Source organism: Periplaneta americana, chromosome 7, assembly GCF_040183065.1.
Source record: "Periplaneta americana isolate PAMFEO1 chromosome 7, P.americana_PAMFEO1_priV1, whole genome shotgun sequence".
Taxonomy (NCBI): domain Eukaryota; kingdom Metazoa; phylum Arthropoda; class Insecta; order Blattodea; family Blattidae; genus Periplaneta; species Periplaneta americana.
Window position 1 is genome coordinate 149,675,228 of NC_091123.1, and position 23,749 is coordinate 149,698,976.

The 23,749-nt window shown below is 35.5% G+C and overlaps 1 protein-coding gene across 1 annotated transcript; it reads left to right on the forward strand.

The window, feature by feature from the left end:
* The first annotated feature begins 872 nt into the window (after window positions 1–872).
* LOC138703581 (carbonic anhydrase-like) lies at window positions 873–21,908 on the forward strand. The gene is made up of 6 exons (XM_069831568.1): window positions 873–1,002; window positions 7,361–7,588; window positions 10,206–10,347; window positions 13,403–13,532; window positions 16,211–16,429; window positions 21,517–21,908. The coding sequence occupies exons 2-6, from the start codon at window positions 7,396–7,398 to the stop codon at window positions 21,709–21,711; spliced, it is 879 nt and encodes a 292-aa protein (XP_069687669.1). The 5' UTR covers window positions 873–1,002; window positions 7,361–7,395; the 3' UTR covers window positions 21,712–21,908.
* Window positions 21,909–23,749: the final 1,841 nt, after the last annotated feature.

The following is a 23,749-nucleotide window of genomic DNA, read 5'->3' on the forward strand; positions in this document are numbered from 1 at the left end:
ATATATATATAAAAACTTGTTCAATGTTGGCCATGTTATGACTAAGAATGTGACGTTACGCTGTAGCTTGTCATTCTCGTTAGCCACATTATGCATCGACGTGACGTAATAGAAGTACCAGAAGAAACTACTCGATCCGCTGTACGTTTGGGAACAAAAATGCGCTGCCTGGTGATTATGGTACAGCCGGTACTATGAAGTATTACGGCGTAGTATTCTAGTAAGAGAAATCTAAGAATGTATTTTTAAATATTCTGTTAAATTATTATTATTATTATTATTATTATTATTATTATTATTATTATTATTATTATTATTATATAGACTCTCTGTTTAAATTGTTTTACTTTAAGGAGAGCTTACGAAATGGTGAACTAGACAGACAGACAGGCAGGCAGGCAGGCAGGCAGGCAGGCAGGCAGGCAGGCAGGCAGACAGGCAGACAGACAGACAGACAGACAGACAGACAGACAGACGGGTCTTCTGACCGTGCGTGCTTTGTACCAAAAACAAGTCTCACTTTGTATGTTTCACCCCTCACCTATTTTCAGATCCAACCACTCTCCAAAAGAATACACAGATTAAAATAAATACGAAATGGTGAACTAAGAACGTAATGGTACCAACTGGAGAGAGACTAAAGACAAAAAGGAGTATACTGTAGGAGAAATTACTCAAACCTTCAGCAAAATAATACTACACAATATATTTAAAATCAGTGATGAGAAAACATGTCACTAATGCGGTTAAAGGACTGATAAATGTTGCGAACGCCATTAAAGGAGCCATGCCCGCAGAGAGTTGTGTATTTTGTGTCATTTATCACAGCACGAGGACTTATCAGCAAACACCGACTCAGAGTAATAAAGCGATACCGGTATGTTAAATGACAAAGCTGCAACATATAAAAGCCAGCAGCTGTAAGAAATCGTTGAGAATTTTATTAATAGAAGACGAACAAGGTGCTGGAATTTGCGACAATTGTCTGAAGCTGAGTTGAAGGTAATGTCTTACTTGATAACTTTGTATTAATAGTGAATATAAAACTGTCGCATCTACCATAAAATGGTTAACGGAATATTTACGGTAAAGGATCAAAGTTTTCTTCTTTGATTAAGGCCCAGTTGTACGACCGCGGGACAAAGTCCTGTTAAAATTAATTCCATGGTTATACGAGAAATGTCTTGTACAAACTCGGAATAGTGCGTTATTCGAAGGACACCTTCCGAATAAGCTAGTCCATGCTTTCAGTCGCTGTTAAATTGTTATCCAGACTCTAGAGAATAAATTATAAAATTGCAGTAGCATTACACATGAATCTCTGATACTGATTGTGAATTACTATATAATATATTTTTGAAAACACGGAAACAAAAGAAAATAAGGATTAATACGAGTAGACATGATGTATGAGATGAGTATGACGATGAAGAATTTCTGGCAAGATTTAGTCTAAAAATGGACACTGTTTTAAGCGCACTGGAATTAATCAATGATGATTTGGAAGACATGACAGATAGGTAAAAATAATTCATATTATCATCATTGTAAACAAATGCTAATTCTTTAAATAATTAAAATTAAATTTTAAACAAATTCATAAGCCAATACTATAATATTATAATATCAATATTACATTCTGTATTCCTATAGATATCAGTCTGAGCATTAAATAACCTAGTTACAGACTTCAATGCTATTACCTTCTGATAGACCACAGTATAGAGAACATACAGTAAAGACACCTAAGCCATTTCGTGCGAACAAATTCTGAGTGCGCATGTCACGAAACCGGGTGTATTATCTGGAACCTCCACCAGATGGATCTCCATCTACGACAGGCTGGCATAATTTAATATTAACTGAAAAAATTCATTACTCATCTTTTAACAATTTGAAAGATATGAGGCAAAGGAATGGCAATATAACCATAATAATAATTACTTCCGTATGCAATCATCATGAAAATATTCACTAATTGACGCTAACGTTCAAGTCACTATTTAAGGCTTATGTTGGTAAAATTGATTCAAGTACAACATAATACATCATGGCGTCCGTTGCGGTGAAGTGCGAACATGAACGTCAACAATGGATATAAGTATTTTGACTTCCTAGCGACATAATATTAATGATAGATAATATACATACAAGATTATTCGTATTACTGACCAATAAAATAAATAAATAAATAAATAAATATTTTACTAATATTTTGATAGTGGTTTGATACTAGCGACATAGTTGGATTCATTGAGAACTAGACCTTACTGAGCTTGAATTTAGTACCACAACACCAAAGGTGCCGATAAGAGTTGTCCCTACTGATTGTTCTTATACTGTGGATAGACAGTATGACTTATGACATCAGTTTTTATTTTTCTAGCACCTTATTAAAGTCATTTACTGTCTCGAATAGCTTAAATGTATCTTCTATTTTATAGTTTTGATTTATAATTCCTTTCTATTCATTCGTTTCTTTATAATAAACTCCGTAGACAAAACAGTAATAATATGTTAATATTAAAAAAGAAATACTGGTATTTTGAATGCACTTCATAAACAAAACACCATCTAAAGTATTGCCAACTTCTGTTCCAATTCTGCTAACTATGGAATAGATAACCTTGGAATAAACGAACGCCATACAACACGGAGCTCCATTTATTCTATAGTTAGGCTATTCCACGAATATCTATTACAAGATTTATTCCGCGATCGTACAACTGGACTTTAGCTGAATTTATTTACCTTTCAGAGTAAATAGCGTTTTTAAATAAACAGAATTTTTAGGCAATTTCAAAACTACTTTTATAACTGTTTATTGAAATAATGCATGTTTAAAATCATTGTCTAGTTCATGTTACTGTAGCAACACATATCGCACAGTCTATTCAAATGTCGTAAAGGACTTAATTAAACATGTTAGTTCCTGAACAGAAATTTCGATATTCCATTCCTTGTATTTCGTCTGATCATAGCTGCTAATTGGAAATATGAGAGGGTTGATGTTGCTGGACAACTGACGAAGTATTGCGTAAGCCTACTGTATATAAACACACTACACCAGACGTCTCCAAAAGCGTACTCGCGAGTAAGCCCCTGAACGGAACCGAAGCCAGTACGTAATGAGCGCGCTCCGCCTCACCTATCTCCACCTGTACTGTACTCAATGTTTATGCGTAAACGAAGAGCAGTGGCGTACTGCCATTATCATTGTGTTGGTCGGCGTGTTTCACCGTTTCACAATGTCTTCTAATCATAGATGTAGTACATTCAAGGATGAATAGGAAGAGACTTTTTTTTGAGTTAGTGGGGAGAATGTGAAATGTTTAATTTGTTCGAAAATTCTTAAGGCTGTGTTAAAATTCTACATGCGACGACAATACTCGACTCTTCACAAAGAATATCATACAATTACAGGCATGTTGGACATGTGAAAATAATTTATTTTGGGGCTATCTGTATAACTGTTGGTTATACATAATAATCAGTATATTACAAAACTTTTACACTCAGTTCCGCATGACAAACATATAGTTTTTCGTTTAATTTTAGGTGAAATGCGGAGGCCTACAAATATTTTGATAAATATAAAACAAGAAAATACAAACACAAATCACACACGTGTCCTCAGTCTTAAACAAAAAAAGCTTTCTGATAGCTACGTTTTAGCTTGGAATATTGGAAAATCAATGAAACCCTTTACAGAAGAATCATTTGTAAAATCGTGCATACAGGACGTTACTAAAATACTGTTTCCAGAACAAGTCAAAGTTTAAGAAAATTAAAATGTTTCCAATTACAGTTCAGAGAAGGAATTTCAAGATTGCAAATATAATTGAATCTGAGGTCAAAACCACAATTAACCAGTTTGTAGCTTACTCACTTGCATTGCACGAAAGCACAGATAGAAATGGCAAAGCTCACCTAGCCATTTTCATCCGAGGAGTTAATGAACATTTTACTGTGTCTGAATGTCTTCTAGATGTAATTACGAAATACAACTGGAGAAGATCTATTCCAGGCACTAAAGGCACCATTGAACAGAAGAGGTTGAATTTGCAATGGCTTGTGTCAATAGCAACAGACGGGGCTCCAGCTTCATAGTATGTCAAACGTATGATATTTCTAATTCTTTTGATATTATTTGTAAACTTAAGCAGACCGTTGCCGCGATCCCCCACTGGTCGCTCCTATCTGTTGAGGTACGAGTCTCTTCCCCTTTTCCAGCCTTACAGCAACCTGTGTTCGGCGGGCAGCATCGGGAGCACGAATGACGATACGCTTTTTGGAGACCTCTGCACTACACGTTAAGGAATACAGTTTATAAATCTTCATAAATTTCAACTGTCCATTCTCTGACAACTATTTCACTTCATTTACTGTATTACACAGATATTTCATCAGCACTGTAACTGTGAGATGAAGTAAAAAATTATACGAAAAATATATTCAATTCAATTCAATTCAATTTATTTGGCCATTAGACATACAGTTTTAGGCTTCGTCAGAATACATTGAAAAACATATAAATACATTAAAAAAACACTAATAAAAGAAACAGTAAAATTTAAGTAATACAATAAAAACCTGAAGTAATTTGAGACTTTTAGATTAAAGAAAACTAACTAAAGTACAATTAAACTTATATATTAAAATGCAATTTCATACAAATTTGTATTGAAAACGTCAGCAACAGAATAAAAAGGATTATTTAATAACCAATTGTAAAATCTAGTTTTGAAGCTATTGATTGGTAATTTATAATATTGACTGGGGAGTTTATTATCTAATTTCATCCCCACAATTAAAAAGTTTGTGTTGCTCTTGTGTAATCTACAATATGATATATATATATATATATATATATATATATACAAATTTATGATTGTTAAAATCCGCGATTATCTGAAAAGTGGCCGACAATGTTCCAGATAGTTTGATTTACATAAATTTATAATGGCTTTCCTTTGTAAAATCAACACGCTTCCAATTTTGGTTGAATTTCCCCAGAAAATTAGGGCATATCGGATTATCGACTGAAAGAAAGAAACGTAGGCACATCTTAAATAATTTTGAGAGACGGAAGTCGTTAATTTCTTTAAAAAATACATATGTAGGGTTACACATTCATTAATTCAAATTAAATGTATTTAATTTCATATATACAAGCATAAACCGTTTATCAGTTAAGTATAAGCTATAAATATGAAGACATTTGGTTAATTCTGGTCAAAACTTTCCCTCTTGGCCCTTCAAACTTTCAGAATAATTAGGCAGTGCATTGAAGACTGTAACACATGAACAAAGAACTCCTTCCTCAAAACAGCTGTTCTAACAGAGAGTAGATAAGAGACTTGATTTTTATCCTGTATTAAAATTATGAGAGTTCTGACACTAAATATAACTTGGTTTTCAACAGTAATCTCACTAGAGGTTTTGATTTATCTAGAGAAAATCAAAACTCGAATGGAATTTAATTCGCTATTACGCGATTAGAGGAAAGTATATAAATATTAGGAGAAATAAAGTACCCTAGTACAATAAAATATTAATTGACTTACTAAAATTCTATTTCACTAGTGTTAGCTTCATCAAAACTTTTGAACGGAGCCACCATTTTCAGTCGACGATCTATGCGGGAAACAAATGACGATCGAAAAGCGTGTTTTATAGTATCGTAAAGAATTTTCAGTTTGAAATGTTGGCAAACAACGAAGCAAATGGTAGGAAGGTGATAAAAACAGAAGAACGTATATAAAGATTAGAGAAATTAGGTACCGGTAGGTACTTCTTTAATTTGACCCTAAATAATCTTATGTTTTGAGTTTGATTTTTTATACCCATAGGGAGGTTATTAAAAATGTTTACTGCCATATAACGCACTCCTTTTTGATAGCACGATAGACTTGCCGATGGAGTATGAATGTCATTTTTGACGCCTATTTGTGATGAACTGTTGAATTTGTTACAAACTTTTCACGATTACATACGAAGAAGTTTATTAATGAAAAATATACTTATAAGCCATGGGCATTCATTGTATGTTATCTGTATTCAATTTGGTATTTATTAATGTGTTTTACACTTGAAGATGACTTTTTATACTTACTTACTGGCTTTTAAGGAACCCGGAGGTTCATTGTCGCCCTCACATAATCCCGCCATTGGTCCCTATCCTGAGCAAGATTAATCCATTCTCTATCATCATATCCCACCTCCCTTAAATCCATTTTAATACTATCTTCCCATCTACGTCTCGACCTCCCTAAAGGTCTTTTTCCCTCCAGTCTCCCAACTAACACTCTATATGCATTTATGGATTCGCCAATACGTGCTACATGCCCTGCCCATCTCAAACGTCTGGATTTAATGTTCCTAATTATGCCAGGTGAAGAATACAAATGCGTGCAGTTCTGTGTTGTGTAACTTTCTCCATTCTCTTGTAACTTCATCCCTCTTAATCCCAAATATTTTCCTAAGCACATTACTCTCAAACACCCTTAACCTATGTTCCTCTCCCAAAGTGAGAATTCAAGTTTCACAACCATGAAGAACAACCGGTAACATAACTGTTTTATAAATTCTAACTTTCAGATTTTTCGACAGCAGACTGGATGATAAAAGCTTTTCAACCGAATAATAACAGGCATTTTCCATATTCATTCTGTGTTTAATTCCCTCCCGAGTATCATTTACATTTGTTACTGTTGCTCCAAGATATTTGAACTTCTCCATCTCTTCAAAAGATAAATTTCCAATTTTTATATTTCCATTTCATGCAATATTCCCGTCACGAGTCATAATCATATACTTGTCTTTTCGGGACTTACTTCCAAACTATCTCTTTACTTGCTTCCAGTAAAATTCCCGTGTTTTCCCTACTCGTTTGTGGATTTTCTCCTAACATATTCACGTCATCCGCATAGACAAGCAGCTGATGTAACCCGTTCAAATTCCAAGCCCTCTCTGTTATCCTGGACTTTCCTAATGGCATACTCTAGAGCAAAGTTAAAAAGTAAAGGTGATAGTGCATCTCCTTGCTTTAGCCAACAGTGAATTGGAAACGCATCTGACAGAACCTGACCTATACAAACTCTCCTCTGACTTTTTATAAGTCGAAAATATTTATGCTCATAATATTGTAACGTGATATAACAGAAAATTAATTCTGTATTTGTAAAAAGTTTGATAAGTTGTAGACTGAAATTATATAACACAATTTTTAATATAAATTTCGATTTATTTGAAATCAAACCTCAAAATGACCCTCAAAAAACTAATTTATTGGCTGAGAACCAATCACATATTAATCCCAGTCAACCGAAATATTTTGAACAAATATTCTCCCTTCCAGGTCACAGTTACGGACAGTCAAAACGTTGAGACGAAATGTTACTTATATTTGTGGTTGCCTTAATAACGGTGAATATTAATCAAGCAGTAGCCGATGGCAACTGTCAGTCTCCTATCGACATCAGCAGCTCCTTCTGCAGTGAATGTCCGCTTCATTTTCGCCGCCCACTCAAGTACGACGGCTACTGGGGAGACGCCACGGCTGTAATCATCAACAATGGACACACAGGTGACGGTCTAATGCAAGTTGTTGGAATGAATCTAGGGCAATCGATAATGATGACGGAACCCATATATATATGATGTCTTGGCAATAAATATCAACAATATAGGCCTACTCCTAAAATTATTTTCCACAATATTATCACCCCGGATGTCTGAAAACCCAGAGCTATTATTATTATTATTATTATTATTATTATTATTATTATTATTATTATTATTATTATTACTTTCACACAATTATAAGCTTAAGCTAAAAAATTTAATAATAGTACTGGAGAATAAATCGCCACATTCTTAGAATTAATTAAATTTATTTATTAGTCTGACAACCTACAAATAGCAGCGTACCAACTATTTAAAATCGCTAGCAAATATGATATGAAAATCTCTACATCAAAATCGAAAATAATAGCAATGTGTGGAAAAAATATACAACGGGTGAAAATTGAAATTGATGGCAAAATTATAGAACAAGTGTCTGACTTTTCATATTTAGGAAGTGTATTTGCAGAACATAAGAGTGATACTGATAATAAATTACAAAAAGACAGGGACATCATTTTATTTTTACTAACATTTTTAATATTAAACTGGCTATACCTTTAGGGAACCGGAAACACAGTTTGCTACCCCCTTCCACGACTGTAGTTCGATGATACTGGAGTAAAACACAAACAAATCACTCTACTAGGTATAGGAGGGAAGAAAAGTAGTTCATCCATTTACGTAAATTAGGAAATATCGCGATTTTGAGTTCGATAATTTTCATTAGGTTTTTGTTTAATCAAAATACAGTACCGTATTAAGAATAAGTGTTTTTACTCACGAACTGAGTTATCCATGCGAACGTATTCATCATGCTGTGTATATACTACTGTCTACAGCACATTAGCGTGCAATATAGAGAAAGAAGTCAAATTTAAAAATAATCATAATATGAATATTTAAACACATTTTTGAAAATGGTGGCCGTTCATTTCGATACAAGCTTCAGTTCTTTTGTGCATATTATCGCACTATAGACTATTGCATCTAATTCCAATTGCCAGTTTCGTCCTTCCTACTAGTAACTCATGTTGAAAAAATTCTGTACCCACTCTATAAAAGAGTACCTTACGTACTGTAAATTCAATCTTCACTTCTGCCCGACCCGCACAGATAAAATTACTCAGACATGCTATCTGCTGTCCGTCTATGTGGTTATGCCGCAGGATCGTAGAAAGGGGGGAAATCACGTGACAGTTAATTACTTAACGAGGCCCTTTCATTTAAGTTATTTTAAACACTTGTATAATATTACGTAAACGTCCAATTCCTAACAGAAATTGATGTTTTCAGAAAAGAGCTAAGACAGCCCAGCTTTTACAGAGGGGCGAACAGAAGCAGGTGGGGGAAATCGGGATGCGACGTAGGCAAACGGACAATACCTGTGCGAAAATATGATTCAATATTGAAAGCTCTTTCGTCACTGGAAAACGCGAACATATTTCTGGAACGTACTATACTCACTAACTCAGTGCTGTTTACTATATGCAGCCTTGGTTCTGGGTGGAGGACAGTTGGAACTTCATTAGTAGAAGGGGTGGGAGTGAAGTACATTAAAAAACTCAGGTACAATAAAAATTGAAGTAAAAATAAAATGATGTCCCTGTATAATAAATTGAACGGTATAATACAACGACATTTTAGTAAACAGATGATGATAGACAATAAATTAAGATTACATAACATTACATCAAAATCTGCTCTCAAATACGGAAGTGAAATTTGGATTTTAAATAATAGAAACTCTCATAAACTTGAAGTAGCCCAAATGCGTTTCTTGCGATCATTGTTAGGAGTCACTAGATTAGATCACCAAAGGAATACTGCCATCAGAGAAAAACTTGGAGTACCCAGTTTAACCGAGGAGATAAAATACCAACAAGAATGGAAACAGCATCTGCGGAGAATGGAAAGAACTAGACTCCCAAAATTAGCATTCCAGTACGCTCCAACAGGACATCCAGAACAAGGACGACCAAAACATCGGTGGAAAGACCAAGACCATCTTCGCTAGGTTCACCGTCACAGGCCATTTTCACCTAAAAACGAACCTGTTCATGATGATGATGATATTTATTACTGTGACTCAATATTTTGGGTTTTCCTTGCGACACAGAATAGCTCACAATAAAATTTAAAATGAAAAATTATATGAACAGGTTTAGACAAAAGAGATTAAGACATAAGAAAAAAAATAGAACCTAGTACAAATTAAATTGAGTGTACACCATAAAGATGTTAGCGAAATATCGCTACAGAAAATTTTATTATGGTGATGACGATGGCGGTCGAGACTTGGTGCAGGCCAGGTAAAAAGTATTTGATTATCTGTAGATCCTCTTCCAATCCACTAATCTTTGTTCGATGGTAAACGGACTATGGTCAGCCATGTTTGTTTATAACTGCAGGTTACCATGGTGGCATGGTACCAACGTAAACATTGGGATACCAACATTCACAAAGTAAGTAAAATAGGAATACATGGGAGTACGCCCACTATGTGACATCACAGTATAGTTTCTTGCATTTCTTTACATGCTACGCTAACCTGAATCCTTCTCTTTTTTTGTGGGCAGTATCAATATCACTGGAAGGCACGGATTGCAACCCTACACTCTCGGGTGGACCGCTGAACGGAGAATACGTCTTCAGCAGTGCGCATTTCCACTGGGGAGACGACGATGAAGAAGGGTCTGAACATACAATCAATTCCCGCAGGTAATATTATACACACAATAAATTATATACCTATATTAAAATGTAATTAACTCTTAAAACTACATCGCCTAATGACATAGGAATAATTTAATTTTTCCGAGTCGTTAAGCACCAAAAATTCATGGTACATATCAATGTTATATCAAGATCACCGCCTGCTTGAACGCATCCGATGGCATGGATTGTTCGAGTAGGCGGTGACCAAGATATACATAAAATATCTTACTATAATAATACCGGACAGCTAGCAGTTCTGCGCGACAACGACGCTGGTGCTGCTACCTAGGCGACCGGTGTGGAGATACTCGCGAAACAAGCTGTAATCAACTGCAATAATTAATAGTTTTATTAATTAGTGCTGTGTTAAAATGTCAGAGTGTATATGTGCTGTTTATAATTGCCACAATTACAGCATTACAAATTGCTCCAAATCGTACTTTCGATTTCCGAGAGTTCATAAAACGTGAGTCAACAAAATTTTTAGGAGACCTAATGCCTTTGTCTCTGTGTTGATAGAACAATAAAAATTAGCTTTTTTATTTAGTCCTAATAAATGAATAGAAGTTAAAATATATTGGAAATTTTAATGTTTTATCAAATTAAGTTTTATTGTTGTCCACATGCCTTTACTAATTACTACAAGCATCAGATTACTACCATTATTATCTTTGCAGCTGTCAGCAATGGGTATATAAAGCGTTATTGTAAATTCATTCTTAATGTCAGAATTAATTTTGTGTCACTAAAGCAAAGAAAAAATACGCAACAATTAATTATGGAAAATAATATGAAGCATGCAATATTTCTCATAATATGCAGGTTTGATATAAAATAATGTTACATTAAATACGGTACTATTCAACATTTCTTAAGTGTCTCGTATATTATTCCACATTATTACCTCACGTTTTAAACAATAGTCCGATTTCCGCTGTTAATATTTGTATTTGTGGACGTAATTCCACGCCGCCCCGCTAGATGTCAAGTCGGCGATATTTCGCACTCACGTCAATGCTGCTAGTATACAGCTGTCCCGTTTTATTATATTAAGGTATTTGTATACATATCATTATTGTAGAAGCAATGTTTCTACAGAATATTTTCCACTAGACTTAATTTTAGAAAAAATATATGGAGTCTATAAAAGTGAAACAGACAATACTGTATGTCTTTATATATATAAGATTAGTACATTATGCAACGAGCCTATAATCATAGTAATTAGGAAGCGAGTATGGATGTTTACGAAACGAGCGCAAGCTCGTTTCATATTTTTCATACGAGCGTCTTAATTACCATTATAGGAGAGTTTCATACGACTTTTTATGCTCGACCATATTTCTAACTTGAAATTATTTATTTTATTTGTATCTAACTGACCTTGAGCAATACCTCGTAAATTGTGAGATGTGCGCAGACGCGAAAGTATTGATTTTTTCCGAGGAACAGATGTCCACATTGACCTTGATAGCCTATAAGAACCTACAGAGTAAACTAAATATTAACTTTGATATAACATTGAAATTAAATTAGATATTGAAAAACGAGAGGACAAATTGAATTTATTTGAATATTATTTACAATTAACGCAAATTATTATAGTAACAGAACATAACCTTCTGCGACAGTATTGTCTCTTTCGGTTGCATATCCGAGAATAATCGATACTTGCGGTTTTATAACGGTACAAAGCTGACTTGTCATTGGCTGAGGTTTTATAACGGTACAAACTGACTTGTCATTGGCTGAATACCTGTACTTTAATGAGTAGGTGTACTTTAATGACATGCCCACTGCTACCAGGTGTATAATTACTACATTTCGGCATGGTCGAGCATAAAATATTTTATGATAAACTGAACTTGAAAATCAAACCTCTTAAAAAGGATATTTGTAATATAAGCGATACACAGATACAGAGAAATGTGTCAAACCATGACCAGTTTAAATCGGACTTAGACAAACACCACAATTTAGGAGCAGCTAATGCTGATGCTCAAGCCAGGACGAAAAGGGAAATGTTAAAAGAAAAGGAGTTTATTGATACAGAATGTCTTACTTTTGATATGCAGAAAGCCCTGCCTATGGCTCATATACCAACCAATATAATGTTCTATAAAAGACAACTATGCACTGTCGTTGTATAACCCCGGCATATATAATGGCAAGACAAAACAGGATTACTGTTATGTATGACTTGAGGGACAAGCTGGTAGGGGAGCCCAGGAGGAGTGGTCCTGTTTGCGAAACCGTATTGTTTTGTACCTTATCACTTTCACGAGTGACTTGGATGTACGGAAACAATGTCCGCATAATTTCCTCGACTGGCACTATTTTGGTCGTGCTTTGGGTGGCATGGTATCCACTAATTTTGAATAAAATCATCGTTGTTTTCGATTTTATTGGGATCTGAATTTTTTTAAGGGAGTTATGCACCCTACCAGCTCGGTAATTGAGGTCGTATATAGAAGTCTCATCCAAAAGTGGGTCCCGCCTTCAGAAAATTTGGGAACCACTGCTCTAGAATGTACAGTAGTGGCAAAAAACCGGACCGACCCTTGTAGCTGATTTCAGAGCCTTGTTCACTCCAGAGCATGATAGACTGGTAACTAAGACGGTTCGAATCCTGCCTGGGAAGGAATTTTTTTTTGTCCCTTATTCAAATTTATTACCAATAGTTTTCGATTGCTGGTAAAATTCATGTTCCTGGAATAATAAGTTAATTAAGTAGTAAAATATCGCTGCAATTGAAATGTACTGGGAATAAATTTGAATAAGGAACAAAAAGAAGTTTCCTTGCCAGGCAGGATTCGAACCACGAAAGTCTTAGTTACCAGTATATCGTGCTCTGGAGTGGACAAGGCTCTGAAATCAGCTACAAGAGTCGGTCCGGTTTTTTTTGCCACTACTGTACCTCAAAATAACCTACTCTAATACCGTCATATTGTCAACCAGAAATTCCAACGAACATACGTAGGCGAAGAAGGACGAAGCTCTAGCTATTAGACTAATAGGTAATGTGATTTTTTATATTAATAGATGGTTTCTTTTCCAGTTACTCTATGGAAGCACATCTGGTCCATTACAAACGCTCATATGGGTCTCTAGAAAGCGCAAAAGGTCATCCTAATGGTCTAGCTGTTGTGGGTGTTTTAATAGAAGTCACAAACGAAAGGGATATAGGGGTAAGTGGATTTTAATTTAACACGTAGAGTTTACTCAGTGGTCCGGAATATTATAAAGTACGGTACATTAAATAAGGACTGTCCCCGTGGCTTCTAACATCTTCCAGCGCTCCTGTCCTGATGCTGTTCTCCCCTTATGTGGTAGCTAGTAGGTTACGCAAGAGGACTATAATATAATAATGATATAATACAATATAATATAATACAATACAATACAATAAATACAATACAATATAATATCTATACTAATTAATAAATCTGTAGCCGAAATTTTTCTGGTAATTTTCGAGTTTCCAGAAATAATTGGTCCTAACATATATAACTAACCGCCCTGAAACCGAAAATCGTTTTTTTGAAATTTTTGTTTGTATGTCTGTCTGTCTGTCTGTCTGGATGTTTGTTACCTTTTCACGTGATAATGGCTGAATCGATTTATATGAAAATTTGAATATAAATTAAGTTCGTTGTAACTTAGAATTTAGGCTATATGGCATTCAAAATATTTTATTTAAAAGGGGGATTATAAGGGGGCTTGAATTAAATAAATCGAAATATCTCCCTTATTATTAATTTTCATGAAAAATATTACATAAGAAAAGTTTCTTTAAAAATAATTTCCGATAAGTTTTATTCCACGCAAAATTTTGATAGGACTGATATTTAATGAGATAAATGAGTTTCAAAATTACAATAACAACGCCATCTAAGGCGGTGTAATGAAATAAAAAACAAATGACTTCTCTATAAGGGGCTTTGGACACCAATCGAAAGCTATGAAACATAGCCTACAGAGAATGTTTCTGTGTTTGTATGAAGTAATATCGGAAGCTAAATTAACCGATTTGTATAATTAATTATTAATTCACCATTGGAAAATGTAGTTTCTCTAGATGGACATAATGCTATAATGTTATTATAGTAACTCCTGAGTGAATCGAGGACAGGTAAGATTAAAATAGCTTCTTATGCACAGAAAACTTGATAGGCATTCGTTTCCTGTATTTCCTAAAATAATTTTTATGACCAAATGAGTGGTCTCTGGTTCAAAATGATAGCATTTTAATTTCTTTAATACAATTTAAGTAACATAATAAACGATTTATCCTTCTATCAAACACGAATGTTCCCTGGATCAAATGTCCTATTTTAATTATGTAATTACTTTATATTTATTTCTATCGGGTGCAGCGGAGCGCACGGGTACGGCTAGTAATATAATATAATGCTGATGGTGTTGGCTCAAGATCTTTATTCCAACAAAAAAAAAATAATAATTTTAATTGGGATGGTTACATTTCAAACATTGATATAAATAGTAATACAACTGAGAGAATTTGTAAATAATTCACGTAGAGGTGCAGAGAATTTGTAAGTAATTCGATCGTCCAGTTCAAAGGTGCGACAACTCAAAAATTGCCATTTTTTAGTTATTTATACTACTGAAAGGGGCTTTCAGCTTCCGAGCTCTTTCCGATTCAGTATTGAAATAAGTCATATTTACAACCAAAAAGAAAAAAAAACTAAATAAACTGCTTTAGAAATAATTATAACTATGGACTTTACTAATTCATTACTAGTACATTTCGAAATGTATTAATAATGAACTGGAAGATTGTGATAAACTCGTCCTGAATACTGACTCATTTCTAATTGTCGTGGTTATGAACCAGAACTCTGTTCTTTCTGAGTGATTTCTTTGAAACTTTACTGAAGATATCTCAAAACTTGTTTTTTTCAGTTGTCGTACTTTTGAACTAGACGATCGAATTATCGGCGGAAGTCTTGAAATTGTAAATACTACTACTACTACTACTACAGAGAGGAGGTGAAGAGAAGTCTTTTGAAATTCCCGCAATTTTTTGCTTGCTTGTGGCGCTCCTCTGGTAGTTGTGAGAAGCTTCTTGACAGATTACACTTAATCCGGCTTATGAACCCCTCTCATACATATAGTCCTCTTGAAGTTATGCAGCGAATAGGAATTATAAAGAACGGACAGTGTTGCCAACCAAGGAACAAGAAATTCCCCTATATCATATTAAAAATCCCACTAAAATTCATATAAACCCCCTAAATTTTTTTAATTTGTACTTGGAAAAACCCAACATAAAAGTTAGCAAATGTGATTATACATACACAATTGAATAGAAAAAAAATATTCACACGTCATACACACTGACATGCAATAGAATAGAATACTCTTCGGATTTCTCATAATTCGTCCTCGCAGTACGATCTGGTTGGCTCCTGATGCATTGGGAAACCCACACCGGCTGACTACACTAAAGGCTGGTTCACAATAAACCGGAAACGGAAACCAAAACGAGAACGGAAATATTATTAAAATAAATGTACTTAAATGTGAGCATTCACAACTAACTATTGTGAATGCTCGTATTTAAATGCATTTATTTTTAACATTATTTCCGTTCCCGTTCTCGTTATCGTTTCCATTCTCGTTTTATTGTGAACCAGCCTTAAGTGTTTCCCCATATGGGCTTTAAAATAATATGTACGACAAAATTGATGATAATTTATTAAAGAAAAAAATAGACTATTTTTAGGTATAAAAGTGAAAAATATATAATTTTGAGGAAAATATCTAAATTTTCTCCCCCTTAAACATGCAGATGTGTTTATTGGTTACAGTTACATGCTAAGTTCTTTGAATAATTTTACAGAAGCACGGAAACAAGGAATTCCGGACTCTAACCGACAACCTTCATAGAATTCAGAGTGTGAACGAGACCATGACGTCAGACGCTCACAGCACAATGAAATGGTTCCACAAGAAGCCATATGGATATTTTGCGTACAACGGGTCACTGACCACACCTCCCTATAGCGAAGTCGTCACATGGTTATTGTATGAACACCCTGTGTCTATCTCCAGCCTGCAAGTATGTAACTTAACATGACTTCACCTAAGTTCATTCCTGATGTAAACAAAAGGCGACCGCTACACGGTTATAGCTCTGCTATGTTCACATGGCGCATTATTGTCAATAGACAGTCCCTTTAAATATAGCATCGCGTAACTGACAATCATCTACAGAATACATGTTCAGCGATGTTTTTATGTTCTCATTAGCGACTGTAGTGTCATGCTGCAAAAAATGATTTCTAGATTTTTTTTAAGAATAACACAGGTCTGCAAAATTAAGGGTCATAGAAATTTTTCTAAAAATGTATGCTACATTTGTGGTTTCTTTGGGTGCTGAACCCAAATCTGAGCTCAGATTTTCTCTATCACGTACCATTTTTCCGCAACATCTTAAATGTTATGTTTTACTTAACGACGCTCGCAACTGCCGAGGTTATATCAGCGTCGCTGGTGTGCCGGAATTTTGTCCCACAGGACCACAGGAGTTCTTTTACATGCCAGTAAATCTACTGACATGAGCCTGTCGCATTTAAGCACACTTAAATGCCGCCGACCTGGCCCGGGATCGAACCCGCAAACTCGGGCATAGAAGGCCAGCGCTATACCAACTGTACAAATCAGGCCGACTTTCCCGCAACATGCATTGGCTCTTTTAGCAATATGAATGTAGCGTTATTGAATTTAATATGGAAAAATGATAAAGTGAGACATGTCCTGTAGCAAATATTACAGGCATATTTTACGAAAACTATTTTATTTTCATAATCAACAACTCACATTTAGTTAAATGCTTTATACCGCCTTTTTCTCTTCATAGTGAAGTTGCGCTTGTTGCTTTTTTTCTTGTGTGAGGTTCAAGAGATGTTCTTTGCAGCCAGTGTTTTTGTTCCCAATGACTGCTTCTTGCTCTGCTATTTTATTCACGGAGGAAATAAGGAAACTTAGTACACCCGGTACCCAGCCTGCTGACCAAGAAGCATACATAACTCTCTCAGATCTCCACAGATCATTCAGTTATGATCTTTATATTTTATCTTTGTAAGAACCAGTTCAAGATTATCGTAAGTTTCTGTATTACTTACTTACTTACTTACTTACTGGCTTTTAAGGAACCCGGAGGTTCATTGCCGCCCTCACATAAGCCCGCCATTGGTCCCTATCCTGTGCAAGATTAATCCAGTCTCCACCATCATATCCCACCTCCCTCAAATCCATTTTAATATTATCTTCCCACCTACGTCTCGGCCTCCCCAAAGGTCTTTTTCCCTCCGGCCTCCCAACTAACACTCTATATGCATTTCTGGATTCGCCCATATGAGCTACATGTCCTGCCCATCTCAAACGTCTGGATTTTATGTTCCTAATTATGTCAGGTGAAGAATACAATGCGTGCAGCTCTGCGTTGTGTAACTTTCTCCATTCTCCTGTAACTTCATCCCTCTTAGCCCCAAATATTTTCCTAAGAACCTTATTCTCAAACACCCTTAACCTATGTTCATCTCTCAAAGTGAGAGTCCAAGTTTCACAACCATACAGAACAACCGGTAATATAACTGTTTTATAAATTCTAACTTTCAGATTTTTGGACAGCAGACTGGATGATAAGAGCTTCTCAACCGAATAATAACACGCATTTCCCATATTTATTCTGAGTTTAATTTCCTCCCGAGTATCATTTATATTTGTTACTGTTGCTCCAAGATATTTGAATTTTTCCACCTCTTCGAAGGATAAATCTCCAATTTTTATATTTCCATTTCGTACAATATTCTGGTCACGAGACATAATCATATACTTTGTCTTTTCGGGATTTACTTCCAACCCTATCGCTTTACTTGCTTCAACTAGAATTTCCGCGTTTTCCCTAATCGTTTGTGGATTTTCCCCTAGCATATTCACGTCATCCGCATAGACAAGAAGCTGATGTAACCCGTTCAATTCCAAACCCTGTCTATTATCCTGAACTTTCCTAATGACATATTCTAAAGCGAAGTTAAAAAGTAAAGGTGATAGTGCATCTCCCTGCTTTAGCCCGCAGTGAATTGGAAAAAGTTTCTGTATTACGTACTACAAGATTTCAATGGTCACCGCTAGGAACATTGATTTACAGCATTGTTGCTATTACATAACGAATGTCCTAGTATTTCTGAATCACATGATAACTGTTATTGTACTGTATTGATGTTATTGTCACACTGAGTGCATGCATCGTCTTATACTGTAGGCCTATAACTTTTTTTCGTTCAAATAGAAAATAGGCACAAATTATGAAAATTGATTTTATCAAAAGGATTACAGTAGGCCTACAAAGTGACATTCATCGTCCTTTTCGTATCATTAATCAATAAATCTGAATTCCGCAGCCATTATTATTCCACGAAGTTAAGTTTGATCCCAGGTAAGTCCTAAATATGATGTGCAAGATCTGATAATGAGCGTTCTTTCCGAGAATCTTCCGATTCCCTTAACTTCGCAAATCTCATTTCACAGACATATTTGAAGATTAAGCGGGTAAAAAGCTTCATATCCACTTTCGGTGCAAAGGAAGTGATGCTACCATCTAGTGGCTTTATTAACACTATCACGTGCCTAAAGAACGAATTGGAAAAACACTCCAGTCGTACGAATCATCGCTCTGGAAGTTGGCAGCCAGGGTTAGGAATTACACTCAGTTTCTGGAATCTGTAGAGTAAGTCGACGCTTTTGGATGGAGCCGATGACAAGTGAATGGGCGGAGTCTATTAGTGCGGGCGTGTGTTGCGGGCTGCATCGGCTCACGGCCGCTAGAGGGTAAGATGCGCGTGGCAGAAGGTGATAGGCAGAGTAGCATTTAATACGTTCGTCTTCAAGCAATGCTTTCCCCCAAAGCGGTCATTGGACTGACCCCCTCCAATCACCACTTGCGCAAAGAACTTGTTTCGTCTTCTATACTCTACAAATTCCAGAAACGGAGTATAGTAATGTTGTGTATAAAGTATTTGTGTACCCATTTGTTTATGTCAGGAATAATAATTCTGTGGCTCCAAGGAAAAATGTGGTATGTCATTTCTGTCTGTTTTTCAGAAGTGAGCATTTAAAGTTTTAACGACCGTATAACATAACATGTTAAAGAGAAAAATAATAACGATATATATGTCATCTTTTGCCACAATAAAAATAGGTCCATCGTCAGGATGTACAACACATCGCAAACTCTCATTTTCACCGAAAATTTACATATCTTTTGTCTTGGACGATGAAAGAGTAATGGAACGGAGAAAGATTCTCTCCGGCACCGGGATTTGAACCCGGGTTTTCAGCTCTACGTGCTGATGCTTTATCCACTAAGCCACACCGGATACCCATCCCGGTGTCGGACAGAATTGTCTCAGAATATCTGCATGAAAATATCATATGTACTTCGGTACATTAAAATAATATATATTTTGTCTTGGAACCTCAGAATTGTACAACTATTCTTACATTCATAAGTCCTGCAAAAAAGTATTCTCATTTATCCACTCGTTTAGGCGATTGAAAAATTTTCTACCCTTTTCCATGAAAAAAAATGTTAGTGCAAACACTCGTGATGCCCCACTTCGATTACTGTGATATTCTGCTTACTGATCTAAGCGTTACTTCGGCGCAAAGACTGCAACGTGTTCATACTATGTGCGTCCGTTTCGTCTGCAATATTCGCCGGGCTGATCACGTAACACCATCCCTCGAAATGTTGTCCTGACTACGTCTAGAAGATCGTAGGAAAATCCAGTCTTTCCCTTCTCTTTTACATATTGCATTTCTCCACTCCTGTCTATCTTGCGTCTCGTTTTCAAAATTTATCCACCCATCATAACCTAGACACACGATCACAACACTCCTCAATATTATCCATTCCCTCCCACCGAACATCCTCATATTCATCTTCTTTCACTGTGGCTGTTCCTCGGCTTTGGAATTCCCTACCGAGTAATGTGAGGGACTGTCAGACATCAAACCAATTTAAGAATAGACTAAAGAAATATTTTTCTAACAATTCTTGTTTCAGGTTTCTCAATGTTTAATGGTTATATAGGCTATATCACAGAATAAATATTTAAATTATCTCATTATTATTACTATTATTATTATCACTATTTCTTACTAATGTTTATTATTGTCACCGTCCTTCGCAAGTCTTTCGTGGCTCCGACTTAAAAAACGCAGAACTTTATACTCTTTGTCTTTACTATTTCGAATTCTGCACACCTTAACACCAAATTACCTTTCGTCTCGTTTCTCTTATCTATACTCTAACCACGACGTAAATACCAGATCACTTATCTGTGGCACGCTCAGTATACCTCTTCATAGAACATCTTGTTATTCATCATCTTTTACAGTATCCACCTTGCGTCAATGGAATTCCTTGTCACAAAGTATTAGGGGCTCCAAGACAATAAACACCTTTAAAAACAGCTTAAAAGATAACCTTATTAGCATTTCACTCCAATCATACTGATTTAAACTATAACTGACTACATTGTTACTTCTTTCCTTAGACATCATCCTGATAGTGCTGTATTTTCAAAATTGTCTCATAATAATCTCTTTCTATTATCTAATATTATTTCAAATATATTAACATTCTATGTATTTTAGCTTAATTCTGCTACACAGTTTATTTCAGTGTTTAATTAATAGTTCATAGTATTTTGTTGTTTAATTCGTAAATAACTCTTGTATACATGTAACTCTCATCTAAATCAAATTGTTGAATTATTTGTAAGTTCATGCATATGTATATACACTTTTTGCTGGTTAAGTGGCAGAGAAGGCCTTACGGCCCTAACTCTGCCAGCTAAAATAAATCATTATTATTATTATTATTATTATTATTATTTATCCAACTTTCATTATTTACTTTTATGTTGTTTTATGGTCTAGATATTAAAGTAATAGCTATGTAACCAATTATGTTCAATTAGAATTAGAGTCTGGCTGGGCGGAAGAGAAGGCCTACTGGCCTTAGCTCTGCCAGATTAAATAAATAAACAATTATTAATATTATTATTAAAATAGTGGCGAGAAACGATCTAAATTACATCGGAATTAAATTTACCAATGGATGTGTTTTATTTTCAGGCTGAAGAGTTTCGCAATACGATTCATGAGGCGAACTTCAGGAACACACAGACACTGAACAGGAGGCAAGTGTTCCACTGTGGCAGCAGCCACAGTCCTCTCTTCTGTACAAAATCTCCCGCATATAGATTCTCTGACATGTGCCCATTAAATTTCAATAATCCACAATTTGATGATTATGAAAATAACTTATAAACATTAACAACAGCAACATCCTATTCTCTGCTCCTGTATTCAATGGCGAACCCAGAAGAAAATCAGATTGCTCTGCTACTATACATCTAGCACGCAGTTCAACAATTCATTTGGAATATTTCTATGGGTTTCTTTAAAAAACTTATTTTATTCTGTATCAAACATATATCCACAAGGAAATACACGGATTTTGAGAATGTTTATTTTTCACTATGTTCTTCACCCATAGAGGTTTCAAAAGCACCACGAGATTTAATCACAGTCTAGTGTATACAGTTACTTACTTACTTACAAATGGCTTTTAAGGAACCCGAAGGTTCATTGCCGCCCTAACATAAGCCCGCCATCGGTCCCTATCCTGTGCAAGATTAATCCAGTCTCTATCATCATATCCCACCTCCCTCAAATCCATTTTAATATTATCCTCCCATCTACGTCTCGGCCTCCCCAAAGGTCTTTTTCCCTCCGGTCTCCCAACTAACACTCTATATGCATTTCTGGATTTAATGTTCCTAATTATGTCAGGTGAAGAATACAATGCGTGCAGTTCTGTGTTGTGTAACTTCCTCCATTCTCCTGTAACTTCATCCCGCTTAGCCCCAAATATTTTCCTAAGCACCTTATTCTCAAACACCCTTAACCTATGTTCCAGTGTATACAGTTACGAAGCTTAAGTTGTGAGGGTGCTAGGAACAATTGACTGTGCCGGTACTATTTCCAAATACCTTACTATAATAATACCGGACAGCTATACTAAAACCCAGGTTATGAACCGACTAAACAGGAAGTAGTTGGCAGGGCGAGAGGAAAGTGTGGGTTAGAGGGGTAGCCTGTGCAGCGATGACACGTTGAGTATGGCGAGGCGGAGGGGGGAAGGAGAACGGAGCTTTTCATTGGACCTCACGTGAAAATGTCGTCTGCTAACGAAAATCTGCAACGAAATCACGGAGACAGTGTAGCCAAACTTTCCAGTTCATTTCCAGTACCACGTGCATTACGAGTCGCATTTCGTACCAGCGTCATTAACTCGTGCTTTCTTAAAAACAGTAATTTTAATTACTAATATTGTTGATAGTGTTATCGAGAACTATAGACAGTAGTTATTTTAAACATATCGGTGACAAACGCTGAACATACTTTGAATCTCGCGCCACTATGTGGCAATAGAGCTCAGAAAGAGAGCAACAGAACGTTGCTTCCGGTTTAGTCGGTCCATAACCTGGCTTTTAGTATAGCAGTTCTGCGCGCGAACGACGCTGGTGCTACTACCTAGGCGACCGGTGTGGAGATACTCGCGAAACAAGCTGTAGTCAACTGCATAGTTAATAGTTTTATTAATTAGTGCTGTGTTAAAATGTCAGGGTGTATATGTACTGTTTATAATTGCTACAATTACAGGATTACAAATTGCTCCAAAATATACTTTCGATTTCCGAGAGTTCATAAAACGTGAGTCAACAACATTCTTTAGTAGGCCTAATGCCTTTGTCTCTGTGTTGATAGAACAATGAAAATTGGCGTTTTTATTTAGGCCTAATAAATGGATAGAAGTTAAAATATATTGGAAATTTTAAGGTTTTAGCAAATGAAGTTTTATTGTTGTCCACATGCCGTTACTAATTATTACAAGCATCAGATTACTAGCATTTTTATCTTTGCAGTTGTCAGCAATGGATATATAAAGCGTTATTGTAAATTTATTCTTAATATCAGAATTGATTTTGTCTCATTAAAGCAAAGAAAAAATATGTAACAATTAATTACGGAAAGTAATATGAAGTATGCAATATTTCTCATTAATATGCAGCTTTATATAAGATAATCATTTTAAATTAAATATTATTCAATATTTCGTGTTTCATAAAATATTATTCCACATTAGTAACTCATGTTTCATACAATAGTCCGAATCCCGCTATGTTAATATTTGAATTTGTGGACGTAATTCCACGCCGCTCCGCTAGATGCCAGGTCCGCGATATTTTGCATTCACGTCAATGCTGCTAGTATACAGCTGTCCGGTATTATTATAGTAAGG

What these genes read in the sequence shown, in the direction of transcription:
- LOC138703581 (XM_069831568.1), top strand. Translation starts at nt 7,396, where the DNA reads ATGTTACTTATATTTGTGGTTGCCTTAATAACGGTGAATATTAATCAA. An exon ending in CATCAACAATGGACACACAG is followed by an intron (nt 7,589 to 10,205) that starts GTGACGGTCTAA and finishes TTTTGTGGGCAG; the next exon opens with TATCAATATCACTGGAAGGC. An exon ending in CATACAATCAATTCCCGCAG is followed by an intron (nt 10,348 to 13,402) that starts GTAATATTATAC and finishes TTTCTTTTCCAG; the next exon opens with TTACTCTATGGAAGCACATC.